General features: G+C 35.0%; 1 protein-coding gene across 1 annotated transcript; it reads right to left on the bottom strand.

The window, feature by feature from the left end:
* Positions 1-275: 275 nt before the first annotated feature.
* Positions 276-14,844, bottom strand: LOC147391513 (pyrophosphate--fructose 6-phosphate 1-phosphotransferase subunit alpha-like). Its single transcript, XM_086417187.1, has 19 exons — positions 14,571-14,844; positions 12,231-12,394; positions 10,532-10,644; positions 9,539-9,613; positions 9,089-9,202; positions 8,922-8,989; positions 8,724-8,807; positions 7,685-7,738; positions 6,847-6,927; positions 6,662-6,755; positions 6,483-6,556; positions 6,041-6,151; positions 4,543-4,587; positions 4,398-4,454; positions 3,588-3,692; positions 3,216-3,332; positions 2,120-2,223; positions 1,566-1,731; positions 276-613 (listed from the first exon to the last, which is right to left on the bottom strand). The coding sequence occupies exons 1-19, from the start codon at positions 14,652-14,654 to the stop codon at positions 488-490; spliced, it is 1,836 nt and encodes a 611-aa protein (XP_086273313.1). The 5' UTR covers positions 14,655-14,844; the 3' UTR covers positions 276-487.
* Positions 14,845-15,058: the final 214 nt, after the last annotated feature.

The following is a 15,058-nucleotide window of genomic DNA, read 5'->3' on the forward strand; positions in this document are numbered from 1 at the left end:
TGCGCACTTAAAAAAAACATATTTTAGATTCAGAAGCTGTATTCTGATTATGGTTTCCCTCAGAAGTTGGAAGCGCACCGATTCCAGCTTTTGTGGGATGAAAAAGACTAGTTCATGTGTCCCTTTAATGATTTTGTGTTCCTAGACTTTTCACTCACCTTTTTCATGCATCTTGTCCATTCGCCAATTGCCATCATTCGTCTTCAGTCTCCACCCAACCAAAATATTTATCCTTAAACTAATTTAAAACAATCAAGTAGTTTCAATTATGAGTCAAACTGAATAGGCAAATATTATTAGATGCATCTCTTACAATGTGACCCTGGCCTTGAAAGGTCTCTAAATCATTTCATGCAAATACTTATTAGGAAATCAACCATGGAAACATCTGTTATAGACATTTCTCACTTAAAACAACCGATCGTCATGACAGGCCTACATGCATAATCTATCCAAATAGCAATATCAGGGCAATGAGGCCATTTGTTCATAATGAGGCCTGGCCTTTGGCAGGGGTGGACATGAGTGAAAGAATGTTGATTACAAAAGACATGGAACTCAAGGCAGCCTTCAACACTTCTTGGGAACAACCCGGTTTCACCATTGTTTTCACCTGCCACACAAGGATACGATATTTTACTTACGATTCAAGTTCGAAGCTACACAGAAAAGGAAAATTCAAAGCTTAATTAAAAAAGATTCTATCGCCACACCAACTTTTGCTAATGCCATCCTCGCAAATTTAGGGCATCATTAGTAAAAGTTGGTGTGGCAATAGAAGATTTATTAATTAAAGGTTCTTATTTTTCATCATCATGGCCTTATCCCAAAGATTTGGAGTGGGCTAAAGAAATTTTGCTTCTCTATTCCACTGTCCAGAGCCATTTCTTCTGTTATTGAAAGTGTGTTTCATATTTGTTTTCACCATCTCCATTCACATTCTGTTGGATTTCTCTCTCTCTCTCTCTCTCTCTCTTAAAACCTTCGACTTGAATATTTCTTCTAACTAGGGATTGTAATCAGCCTTTGTTGAACATTCCTAAAACGTCGATGTCTTAGACGATTTTCTCTTAGTTTATCGCCTATTGGAGCTACTTCTACAGTTTCTTTATCTTTCCTAGTTTTTCTACTCAACATGATTCATTTTTACCAGCTAACATTCCCCTTCATAAAACATAATTGGTCTTATTTCCATTCTAATAAAATTTTCCTTTTAATTTGATTGATATAGGTCTATCACATAGCATTTTAGAAGTGCACCTTGACTCTAACCATCCAACTCTGATTTTATCAAAGATCATTGTTTTTAGTCTATAAATGGTGGATGGTTATGTGCTTAGTGTACATGAATATTCACACTATGTTCTTCAAGGGAGAACGATACCAATAATCATCCCTTCTAGACATGAATTTTCAATTATACGAAGTCTTTTGAACGATAACAAGAAAAATATTATAGGGTCTCAGAAAGAAAAAAAATCTAGAAATGGTTCTTACCATCTACTTGGTGAGAATTTAGTTTTCGAAATTAGTAACACAAAAAGAGAGAACTTGGTGTTTATTACCATGTCAAGGCAAGCCTGCAACTCCTTTATCCTGCCCATGTAGTCCTGGTCTTCTACAGACAAACTAATGGGTTTGCTGTCAGATCCTGATCCCACAAACTGAAGTGGTCCTGGATTTCGGTAGAGATCGTTCATCAGGAACTTTTCAGCATCTCGAATCAGCAACCTGTTAGTATCATCATCATATAAGTAAAAATAAAAAATTAAACCTTTCTTAAGACGAGCAAGGAAAATGAAATCTTTTGATGTCAAGGATTGAGTCATCGATATATGAAGTAAAGTCGCTAATTCGTGCCTTTCCCTATGCCAGTAGCCATGACCAATAGACTCAAGAACTTTTATGATACCGTTTTGGTAAGAAAATAGAGGGTCTCACAAGTACCATTAGTAGATTGGAAGTGATGTTCATTTACTGAAATTGGAGGGAGTTTAAGATGGATGCCTATAAAGAGAAACGGTTCATGAAGAAATTATTATTCATATGGACTTCGCAACAGGTTTGAAGAGGAACTCTTTTGTTACCAATAAGAAAAAAATGGGAAAAGTGTCCTTACTTGTAAGGTTTTGCTCTCAAATCCACGGGAGCAGGATGGATTGATGGTCTTCCAATTGATGAAACCCCAGAGCCATGTAACAATCTTTTTACAGTCATCATAGCCTGCAAAGAAAGAGAGTAGTAAAAAAATGTACATCAAGTATGAGATTCAAACTTTACTTGAATACAAGGCATGTTCATTAGAAGATAGAGATAAAGTACGGTCTAAGCCAATTTTAATGGACTTATTAAGTTTCAATTTGTTTGAAGTGTGAACTACACCCAGTCAAATCCACAACAGTTCACAATTTAAAATAAAGAAATGGAGATCCAGATCCATAATTAAATTATCAGCTTGGTTAGTAATATATTCGTGTTTTAATTCTCAATAATTCAATATCACCAAAGGTAATTATCTAAGAATAATTATTCAATCAATAAAATAATAATCATCTATTGCCTTTAAAGATGAGGTTCTTACCTTATAAAAGGAAGAAAAAGTCTATGTTATGTTTTTTTTTTTGATAACCTGGTATCCCTGTAGACAGGGGACCAGGCCCACATCTGGTCTTTGCCCAGTCCATAGACCATGTCCTTGTCCAAGGACTAGTCCTGGAGCACGTGCAATACCTGCACATCACACGCACCAGGTAAGTGAGGGTGCACCCTCACGGGGTGGCCCCTGAGGAATTAATGCCCATACTGGGTATCGAACTCATGACCTACAGGCATTAACAGCTTATCAGTCCGAAATTTCCATTGAGCCAACCCCTCAGAGTCAACTCTATGTTATGTTATGTTAATTCTAAAATATTCTCACAGCAATTCTAAAAAGTCTCTCTCAGAATCAAACAATTATAACAGAATAAATAAATAAAAGGTGGGGGAGCGAGACATGTTTTTCTGTCTGTTTTCTTCAAGTTGGTTTCTGGAATGCCTAATTTCAAGAGAATTTGGTATTACAGTTAAGAAATTTTGACGATTTATTTCCTTTACATATAGAGTTTGTACTGGAACATGTAGCCATCTTTGGATTGAGTTAGCGCCTTCCCATGAGTCATCTCGCAAGGTTTTTCCAACAAAGGATTTCAAGAAGAAATGTGTAGAAAACCAACCGTTAATGGAGCACCACCACAACACCACTTAGACACAGGATCTTTAAGGTTGGTCACCGTAGCCATATACCCATTAACCCCAGCTGCAAGAAGATGATAAGAAACATGTCCAAGAACCTGCATATAAAATATGGATCTGGAATGAGCCAAAACTTTTCAAACTATGAAACTAAAATTGGAAACTTAGACCAATTGATTGCTCCCCTCTAGTCGTGCGTTCGAAACTGGGTGGTCTCCTGATTTACTTAGTTACACATAAGAAAAAACTTCCATGTGGTTGGGAACTATCCCATCCCGAAAGGGATGATGGATACATACCCTACATTATCAAAAAATTAAAACAAACCAATTGAAGGAGAACAAAATACTTACATAGGCATAATCACAATCGAACTTAGAAGGAAGTGAACCTCGAGCCTGGTACCCGAAGAAATGGCAAATTGAATTGAATTTCTTTCCTGTATATGTACCATTTGTCTGTATATAAATATCAAAAAGAAAATGAGTCAATCAAATAAAGAACTAATCCAACACTAATTACAAGAATAGAATGTGACATTGCCCAAGATAAATGATGGTTATGTCGGTCTAGTGGTGACTGTTTTAAGAGCTTTGCCACCTCGTGACATGAATCATTATCCTTCATTTCATTCAGACATGAATTTGTACAGAACTTAATGAAAGAGATTTTTTAAGCCGACACCAAATTTTTTTGGGATGAGGCTTGATAATGAAATCCTAACTAAGAAACAAACTAATAATAGGGGAATAATGGGATACTATAATAGCATTGCAAGTCAAAAATGTGTCATCTCCATGTTAAACATGGCATGTATCTTCCTTGATCTAAACTAACCAACAGACTCAAACTACTTCACCTAACTCAAATTGGATGGTCAGGATTCCATCATATATCTTCCTACTGTAGGGTAGAGGGTCTGGCCTTATTACGATTATAATATTACTGTTCTAATCTAGGTCATTATTCCCGTAAAAGAATTAATATATTATCTAGAAGGAAAAATTGATGAATTATTTCCAAACCCAAAATTGCATCCAACTACATTTATTTAGAGCATAATATGTACTGTTGTTTAGTAACAACAAAATAACAGCATTTAATAATTAAAATGATAGAAATATTGAAAATACCCAGCTATGATTAAAAAATTCCAGACCTACCAATCTCTTGTTCATCTCTATCTCCACTAGTTGAGCCAAAAGTTTCTCAGTTTCAATCTGTCACAACAAAAGAAGTTCGAAATAAATTATTCTGTAAAGCAGTAAGAGCAAAAAGCAATACATATATATATGGAGAGAGAGAGACCTGTGACAACTGTGATGAGTCGTCTGATTCAGGGGAAAGAAGGAGCTGCATCATAAGGATTTTGTCTTAAAAATGGATTTTGTAATATCATTTATGTCCTCTCATGAGGAAATGAACATTATAGAAATGATAGTAAAAGAAACAAAAAACAAAAAAAAATCCAACAGCATTTAATTCTGGAAATCAAATGTCTCCAGCTAATAGATCAAACACTCGAAGGAACTTAAGCAACATTGTATGTAACATGAAGGTGCCAGTTTGCTAACCTGGTTAAGGTCTGTGAATATTGATACAAAAACAAAAACAAAAAATGTAAAATAAGATGATAAAAAACGCCAAACGTAACAAACAGACCAAGATCCATCATAATAACCGTATTATCATAATAAAGAAAGGAAGAAAAGAAATTCAACACCATTTAACTTTGGGAAAATCAAACTTCCCCATCTATAGACCAGTAAAAAGATCCATAAATATGTGCACAAGATGTGAATAAAGGGAGTGACACCAACCCCTTGATTGGTCAAGCCTGTGAAAGAAAGTATAGCAACCTAGGCCAACATTTGGACAACTGAATGATCCAAACAATCCAAATTATCCCTTTTATTTGGGCGAACTAAAGGTGGAAGATATAGAAAAATGCCAATAAACTGAATAGTGGTGGGTAAGAATAGTGTCATGAAAACTTTTTATGTTGAACAAAATACCCCCAATAACCTTCTAAGCAACAATTCCATAAATGACATTTATTATTGATAAAACATGAACCCAATTGGGTAGATTAATTGTTACAAAAGCACAGAATCCACTATTGGGCGTGGCAACATGATCTCAGACAAAGACTGGGTCCATGTATCCTTGATCCTACTCAGAGACTAGGTATGGTTATTCATTTTCTTTCAATGAAGGATGCTAGAGAATAAGATGTATTGCATTAAGATGCATGAGATACACTATAACATTGTGAATGTATCTCATCACAAATGGAAGGTTGTGATGTTGTGATGGAGGATATTCTAGAATATTTATTGATATTTATAATATATCAATTAGGATATTCTAGAATATTATATTAGGCTACTTTCCATATGTCTTGGTTGATGTAATCTCTATAAATACCCTATGAGGGTTTATGTAAAAATCATCCAAGAATTCGGAATAAATTAGTATTTTTACAAAGGACATTAGGGTGGACTTGATTTTTCATTGTACAAGGGGTAATATAGTTTAGAGGTTGTGCCTACAGAGGCAGAGCTAAGCAGGTTTGGAAAACACACAACTTTCAAGATCGAAGGAGCCAACTGGGCAACTCAAATGAGTTTATTTTTTCATTGAAGCATTAAATGAATAAACCTATATTGCTTTAAAAGTTATAATTTCCTAACTTGATGTTATAAGAGATTTCATGAATTGGAGTTCTCTTTCCCTTGCATAGTACATTTTTTAATCGTTTCATCAACAAAACAAGGCGAAAATGAGAATGATAATAAAAGATTGCCTGCTTTTTGATGAATGGTGGCATGAACTCAAACAAAGCAAATGCCCATGGTGACAACTGTGCTGGAATGCTTTCAACTTGAACCCCTTTCTTATGTAAGATGTGTATTTCCTGCAAGAAGCACACTTCCATCCTCAGAAAACCAATTAATAAACATTAAAGTATTATTTGCCTTCTCTCATGATGAGAAATCAAAACAACCATCCACTACTACTATTACTCATTCAAATTCTAATTCTTATTGTTAGTGAAGACCAATTTAAAAAACATGGAATTACTTACTTTGATAGTAAGGAATGAAAACAAAAAATACTACTTTTATCATTATCATAACTGTCATCATTACATTTTATTTTTATTTTTCATTCAAAATATGCTTTTCTTAATCACTAGCTTTCTCGCGTATTAGCATAAATTTGTAATAATAATAGCATTAAATTACCTGCAAGAGAGTATATACTTCAGGTATACTTTCAATAAGCCCCTCAGGTAAGAGAATCACTCCATGGTATTTATCTGAAATACCAAAAAAAAAAAAAAAATTTAAATAAAATCTACAGTAATATGTTAATGAGAACAATTGTCTTACAGATAATTAAAAAAAAATGCAGAAAAAGTGACCTTGTTCTGCCCTGGCTTGAACTGCATCACAAATCCGCTCTGTTATATCAAAAAGGGTAAGCTTTGAAGAGGAAATCTCCTCACTAAGGATAACCTGAATATAAATATGGTAAGTTAAGTTTCCATGGAGTCTAAACAAATATTTGGAGAAACAGTATCAAGTCTTCTAGCTGAAGGAAAATAACCATATTAGGATGAGACTGGAGTGTGCATTCCAAAGCAACATGAGATGCCCTTCTTCCCATTAGTCGAATAAAATAGTAATACTGAAACAGCAAAAACAATCAGTGTTTTAGGCTTTTTGCATGGACATCTACATCTAATTTTCTTAAGAAAATAGAAAATTTGTTTGGAGTATAAGTTTAGATTAAGAGAGAACCATGTGCTGTAGGTGTATTGTAAATTGAAACTGTTGTGGTTTGTGGAGCCTGATAGTACTAGTCAACAAGGAGGTACTGTAAATCAAGACACACCTTCCCAAGGGAATTTCTGTTATTTCACTAATATTATGTAAATCTCTAGTTAGGTTTCTTGGGGTATTTATATTTCTCGTTTTTGGTGAAAAGGTTTAATTTAAAACTGCGAGTTTTTCTTCATAGTGGAATCGGTGTGACCCATGGATGTACCTCAATCTAGACGGAACCACATAAAATCTCTATGTTTCTTTGTGTGATTGCAACTTGTGTTTGGTTTTTCAATTCATTTTCTTGTTTCGATTGCACCTGTATTCTTAACAGTAACTACCAACACACACATTGGGAACCCACTTTCGAGAGCACATTTTTTTCTTCTTTTGAGTAGCAACAGAAACATGGTTGTAGTTAAGTTGGGGTTCAGATTTTCAAAAAAATTGTTACATTTTAGAGTCCTTACTGGGGTCTTCCCCTTGTATGTAGATTTTCAAAATCATGGCACACAGGAAAAGAAAAAAGAACAGAAGACCACGAAAGAGAGAGAGAGAGAGAATAAAATCTGTAAAAACAAAATCTGACCGTAAGTACATGAATGAAATGTGAAGTTTACCTTTTCCGCAGAGAGTGCATCAGTACATAAATTGCTGACAAGTTGAGAGTTCACCTAAAGAAAAACATAAGAAATTGTGAACCATATTTTCTCCAATTATTGAAGGGCATAAAAGTGTATCATCACTGTATAAATTTCAAGTATGCAATTGCAATATGAGAATCATGAATTAATTAGATAGCCCAGACATTCATAAAAGTAACAACTTTAACAACCCATTTTAGGGGTAAAACAAAAAAAACAAAAAAAAAAATTGTAAGCTACAAACATAAATCGCTAAAAAAGAGAGAAGAAAGATCTCAACACCTAACTGCTAAAAACAGAATTTCCAGTTTCTCAACAGGATACAATTACAAGTACCAAGAATTAAAACCAGACATGAATGACCCTTTTTACAATATTCAGAAGCTATTTCATTTGTGGCTGCCATATTACTTCCTTGGCAGGAAGGTTTAAAACCTTGTCTCAAGGTAAATGTTTTGGTTGGGAGAAAAACCAAGACATTCAAGGTTTCGTTCCGGTCTCAATTGAAACCAGAATGTCTCAGACGAAACATTTTGAAATGGTATGAAACTTTAAACCGTGCTTGGCAGTAAGGATGCTTATTCTTGTTGCACATATCCTTATCCTAGGTGTATTACTCGTCTGGGATTATATCACAAGCCAATTATTTGTTAATTAAACAGTTATACTCCTCTAGAGATTCATTGTAAACTCAAAGATAATCGATGCTGATGTTCAACCTAATGCTACTGTTTTGGGGACATTTTCAATGCCTCGGGAAATTTGTCTAAAGTAATTAATTTATATATAGATGTCTCACGATGATAGAAGACTTGGATTTGGACAGAAAAGAATGGAGGAACATGATTTGTTTAGCCGACCCCAAATCTTCGGTTAAGGCTTTTGTTTTTGTTGTTGTTCTTAGACCTATATTACAATTTAAAAAGAAAGACAAAAATCATTCCATAGTCAACATCTCTAATATAGTTTAATTAATAAGAGAACTACAAAGTGAGTGACAATAACCATCGTATACCTTGCATATTGTATCGAATCCGACATTAGCTTCAACAAACTGGTTTTTCAGATCCCCATATAAGGTAACAGGAACACCAACCACCTATGAAACAAATGAGAATATCATGTTGTGCAAATCAATACAGTACAAGGTTTCCATTGTCCATAAGAAAACAGAAGTTGGAAGAGAAATCTTAATCTGAAATATATTAAGCACCTTTGTTTGGCATTTTGCATCTGCAAATGTCTCGGCAAGCTGAGCTGCATCTGTATTAGATGTGACCCCTACACAAAATCAAACAAAATTAAATGTGAGAAACATGAATCTGAAAGTGGAAATTATTTAAAGTCGGTTAAAATTTATCCAATCTAAATTATATTCACCTCCTATAATCACAAGCCCGTCTAAATTTAATGCTTGGCATGCATCCAATGCAGCTTTCACTTGCTCACTTGTTTTTATCTGATCCTTTGTTCTACCCAACATGCCATAACCACCTTCACAAGCAAGAAGACAAGAGTAATCAAACAAAGTTATTCCTTGTATAGCTTGAGTCCAAAAGGTTGCTTACAAACTTGATCCTCAAAGAAATAAATGGCTAAGCCAAGCATGGGAAAAACAATTGGTGTTCATGACGAAATACGGGAGGAATGGATAAAAACATGAGTTTGGTGTGGAGGAGAAGATTTGTTTTATGAAATAATTCAAGAAAAAAAGATTCATCTCATCGAGGCACACATGGATAAGGAGTTGACCCACCCTTTAATTATATTTGGGGACCAGAAGATTTCTTACGCCAAAAACCAACATGACAAAATAAATCAAAACTATACCTTGATTGCGATAAGTCGAAACCATATCCTCTGTGACTTCTATCATATTTTGTGTGAATAGACCTTCAGTACCCCCTGTATACAAATGAACAAATACATTATTAAATAAGCATTGTCAAACTAAGAGAAAACCAAAAATTGATGAAAAAAGTATCCAACTCTAACAATCACTTTTTTTTCTAGGCCCCCACATATTTTCTATTGCTATTCACTGTTCTAGCTTTGGTAGCCATGAGGCTTGAAATGTTAAGGAAAAAACTTTTCTAGATAAACGAGGAGTGTTGCATTAGGGTGGCAGCGACTGTAAATATCCTCCACCCTATAACATACTTTTAGGGACTCATGTTCCTTCTAAAGGGGCACTTTTTCTTTAGTTGGTGTTGATAAAAAATCCTCAAGGTCAAAATTTTGATCAATGGAGTCAATGTTTTTGGTACGTTTTCTTTTTCAAGCATTAATGGGATTATCCCTAGTAGCTTGAAAGAGCATGTTGAAGGGTGTTTTGCCGGACCAATTGAAGCTCAATAGAGAGGATCTAATGGGTAATGAAACCCTTTTGGTATTGAGCATTGCAAGACTTTTAATCAACAGACATGCTACTTGACTTGGTTCTAATATGGAGAATTTTGAAGTTTAATATGATTATGGTGAGGTTTATATATATATATATATATATTGAATCTGATTGGTGCAGGGGAGAAGGAATACTAGATTAATAAATAACCAAGCATGTAATTGAGAATGTGGATAATCATAAACTGATATACCAGCTCCTTAGAAACTAAAGGAGAAATATTCACTAGATATTTTAAGTTTGTTAATTAGAAGGAAAATGTCCATCACTCAGAAAATTCATCATAAAATACAAATATCAATGTGTTTTTCCAGACTAAAGTAATGGATTTACTTTAAAAACAATTGGATAATATGGGAAAAAGAATTGACTTGTTATTAGACTTCAATTTGGAACTAGAACAATTTATAGATACACACCGCAAAACCCTATCAAATTGCTTTTGGGATTGTGTGACTTGATAGCATCATGAAGTCCACATATAACATTATGTCCTCCCGGAGATTGACGCCCACAAAAGACAACTCCAACCCTAAAAACATCGATTTAGTTATATAAGTACTAGCTAAGAAAGTTAAAAAAAATGAACACAAAATAAAAAAAAAAAAAGGAGATAATCAGACAAGAAAAAAAATAAACAGAATGCTATTAACAGGAAACGCACCTTGATATTAAGCAAGATGGAGCAATAATTAGTGCATATGGACGAAAATCTTTTAGTACTAAATTTGACATAATTTAAGAAGTGCAGAAAAGAGTAAGTAACCATATGTGGTAGAGAACCACAATAAACATCAAGCTATTGTTCATCCATTATATGAGAGGTGACCCATTGATTGAAGGTCTAAATTGACCGGAACTTGCATGGACAAGTTGAAAATTCTAAAAGAGTAAAAGAAAGGCCCCAAAGATCATGGATTGAGATGGTGAAATTGGACATGAACTCATCTTCAAGACAGAAGACATGGCTCTATACAGAATTGAACAGTGGAGCAAGGTTCATTGAGCCGAACCAAAATCTTTGGGATAAGAGCAATGCCAACAGGGATATCCAAAATGACAACCCATAATAGGTAGTCATGTGCTTATGGATAGCCAATTTGGATATTCAAGGGGTGTACACTCCAGCCATGCTATCCATAAATATTTTAATGTATTTTTTAATTCAATCAAAATGGAGATGGAGATAGAGCATTGGAGACCCTAATATCCAAAATGGCAGTTGGGGTCATGAAATATTTTGGAGCCAAAAAATGGATATTGTTGAGTTTAGTCCCACGTTGGACACATATGGCCTTGTCTCTCTCCTTATAAGATCCTAGGCCTCTCCACTCATAGACAATTGGTTTTGAGTTGAACCCCCAAATTTATCATGGTATCAGAGCAACCTTTCTTTCTTCCATGACACCCAATTCATATCTCCACGTGGTTTGGCTCAGTCTTGCCCACACGTACGGGGGCATGTTGAGTTTAGTCCCACATCGGACACAAATTGCCTTGTCTCTCTCCTTATAAGATCCTAGGCCTCTCCACTCATAAACAATTGGTTTTGAGTTGGACCCTCAAATTTATCATGGTATCAAAGCAGCCATTCTTTCCTCCACGTGCTTTGGCCCATTCTGGCCCACACATACGGGGGCATGTTGAGTTTAGTCCCACATCAAACACAAATTGCCTTGTCTTTCTCCTTATAAGATCCTGGGCCTCTCCACTCATAGACAATTGGTTTTGAGTTGGACCCCCAAATTTATTAGATACCCCAAACATGCTATCCAAAATGAGGAGTGAAAGGAGATGGAGAGTTGGATAGGGACTGTGTTGGAGTTTCTCTAAGGGTTCGATGATGTGATGATGGAACATGCATGCTAATGTGTTAACTGAACAAAAAATTGTATATGGTGATAGAAACAAATGTGTGCTCAAAACTAGACTATTAGAACCTGAACAGGTACTCTAATGTTTCCAAGAAGAAGCCTTGTAAAGCAACCAGGTGAGTCAAGCAAGAATATTTGTGTTCTTATGAATCATCCAAAAGAAAGTAAGATTCAAGCACAATGGATTTTTTTCTTTTATTTATAAACTGTAAATAAAAATGGAAGCAAGTTAAGGATCAAATACCTGATTGCTGGTAGTTCTTTCGTGTGGGAGGCCCTGCTGGATGTTGCCGAGAAATGAACTAAAGGCTGCCCATATGTCAAAGGAAATGATCGACAGACTGAATTGGCATCTGAGGGGTCTAAAACAGATGTTGAATCACCATATTCAATTTGCACAGTTTTTCCCTGACAAATAGGCAAAAGAAAGTTAGAGGAAGATTACGTCCAATATTTCAAAAGCAGAAGACATGGCTCAGAAAGAGTGGAATAGAGACATAGGATTCATTTAACTGACCCAAATCTTTGATATAACACTTTGACAATGATGATGACACTATGTCAAACACTGACATATTACACATAATATTGAAGTGATTGAAAGGGAAATCCAAAGAGGACACAAAGATGCTAAAGTGAGGTAAGAAAATATAGATGGGATGCTGGGAGGGGGGGGAGGGACAAGGTACAACATCACACTGATGTGTTGAAAATAGCTTGAAAACAAGTAATTGTTCCATGTATGAGAATGAAGATAATTCATGTTTGTAAAGGCATAATAATGTCGAAAAAGACTAGCAAATCAAACATTTAATCAGTCCAACATTAGTGCTTTGTGGTGGATTTTAGAAATGGGTTGGTGGAACATTGGAACTTTCTTGCTTTAGTTTGGGCAATGGAATTAGAATTGATAGATGAACAAACTTACGCCTTATAGCAAAGATTTGGGTTTGGTTAAACGAATCTTGTTCCTCCATTCTACTTTGTCCAAAAGAATTCCCTTGAACATAAAACCTAATGGTCAAGAGAAAAACACTTTAAACTATTTGAAAGTGTCGTAATGTCAACATCTATCTTGACTTCTGGATTTCATATTTGAACGGTTGAGATTTCGTGTGTTTTCTTATAACATTTTTCTTAGTGAGCCTATTAGATATATGATGCACATCAAGAATGTTCACCATAGAATTTCATGAAAGTACCATAGAAAGGGTTAACTTACCAACACAAAGTTGTATAACTAATAATGTGTAGCAAATATCAAGAAAATGTATGCTAAGTATGGCATATTTGCATTCATCACCCACTCTTTATAATTAAGCTAGAAAAAAAATCCAAATATCATAAAATTAAGCTCCAATCACACCCATTCTCTCAAAAATCAATCAATTCATAGGCAGAGCTAGTAATGGGCAATTGCCCCCACTCAAATATTTGGGTGACTCTACCCTTCCATTGTTTGTTTTAATTTGAGATAGTCATGAGTTTTCAACTAATGACATGCCCCCTCTCACCATGTCCCCCGACCCCCACCCCGGGCTCAATTTTTTGGGTAATTAGACACTCCTGTACATTTTTATCCAATAGGTTGAAACATATCAAATTTGAAAGATTTTGGTTTCGGGTTGAAGAAGGTAATGAAGTCAATTACAATTGTCTATGAGATAAGATGAAGGTCGAGGAGGAATGTAGGCTTTTTGGTGGATATTTGAGATAACCTCTATTTTTGAGCTGATAGTATTGCCCTTTGACTTGGCCCATCTGTCAAAGACTAATGAAAAATAACCTAAATGACCCTTTCTTCAACCTCTAATAATTTATTTTTATTTTCAATTTTCTCGCCAGAACCCTTCATCTTCAAGCTCTTCAACCTTATCATTAACTATAGTCCCCCACCCTATAAGAAAATCCTGGCTTCGCCCCTGAATCAATTACAATTGAAATAAAACTTGTAACGGGAAAGATATAAAAAATAGAAAAAAAATAATATAATTTTTATCCGCTAGGAACACATTACCATAAGAACATGATAGACCCACACATATAAAGTCTTCACTAGAAAGTGAAGGAACGAAACTAATAAAGTCTTTGACCCTGATTGAAAGGAACTAGAAATAAGTAGGCCTAGCAAGCTCTCCCCACCCCACCCCACCCCAACCACCCACACACGCACACACATCATGTATTTTTATTTTTTTTTAATCTATTATTTACTAATAGATCTCGGTTGTTTTAAAAATTGATGTCTATAATCCCTTACAATTTTCCCACGAAATTTTTTCTTTAGATGACGGTTTTGTTAGAAATCACAACCTCTCACCAAACACCCAGTGACTTTTTTTGTACTTCGTGTAGTACTATATATCTAAAGCTTTAACCTAGCAAATGGAAGCTTGAAAATTGACAATTTTTTTTACATAGTTAAACTTATTTATTATTATTATTAGTATTAATAAACGTAAGTGAGAAAATCTCAAAAAAAAAAAAAAAAACTCAAGATTAAAAATTCAAAAGAGGAAAAGAAAATATAATGTAATTTTTATTGGGAAAAAGAAGGAAGAAGAAAAGATTGGCACAAATGTACCTGAAGACAAGGTGGTAGGTCTGGCATATAAAGGCTTCGGTGCTTCTGCAAGCCTGATAACTCTGTCACCACTCCAAAATCCATTTTCTTTACAGAACAGACGAAAGACAGTAAATCTTAGGATCTATATATAGGTTTTTATATTATTTTAATTCCAAAACTGTCCCTAATCGTCATTTGTATGGAACTTGGGACCCACTTACTCAAGCAGACGAACGGCTAGGATCTAACGCTTGTGGGGAGTGGGGACTGGTTTTTACAAAGCAGTTATTGCGGAGAGATGTTGAATGTTGAATTGGACGTTATAATTACCAATGTACCCTTAGTCTCTTTTGTTTGTTATATGGAGTTGGAAATGTAAATCTTTTCTTTTGCCATGATAAACGGATCGGAGACCAACAGTGGCCTTTCACAAATCACAACAGTTTCTTTGAAGTAAGGATCCTCTACTCCACGAGTTACTCTGCTCAACAACTCCTTGTTTGCCA

Source organism: Akebia trifoliata, chromosome 11, assembly GCF_017979445.1.
Source record: "Akebia trifoliata isolate Shusen 1 chromosome 11, ASM1797944v1, whole genome shotgun sequence".
Taxonomy (NCBI): Eukaryota; Viridiplantae; Streptophyta; class Magnoliopsida; order Ranunculales; family Lardizabalaceae; genus Akebia; species Akebia trifoliata.

Excerpts from the sequence above, each read along its gene's own strand:
- LOC147391513 (XM_086417187.1), bottom strand. The coding sequence starts at position 14,654 with ATGGATTTTGGAGTGGTGACAGAGTTATCAGGCTTGCAGAAGCACCGA. Across the intron at positions 12,395-14,570 it reads ACCTACCACCTTGTCTTCAG|GGAAAAACTGTGCAAATTGA; the intron begins GTACATTTGTGC and ends CCTATTTGTCAG. Across the intron at positions 9,614-10,531 it reads CAATTTGATAGGGTTTTGCG|GGGGTACTGAAGGTCTATTC; the intron begins GTGTGTATCTAT and ends ATTTGTATACAG.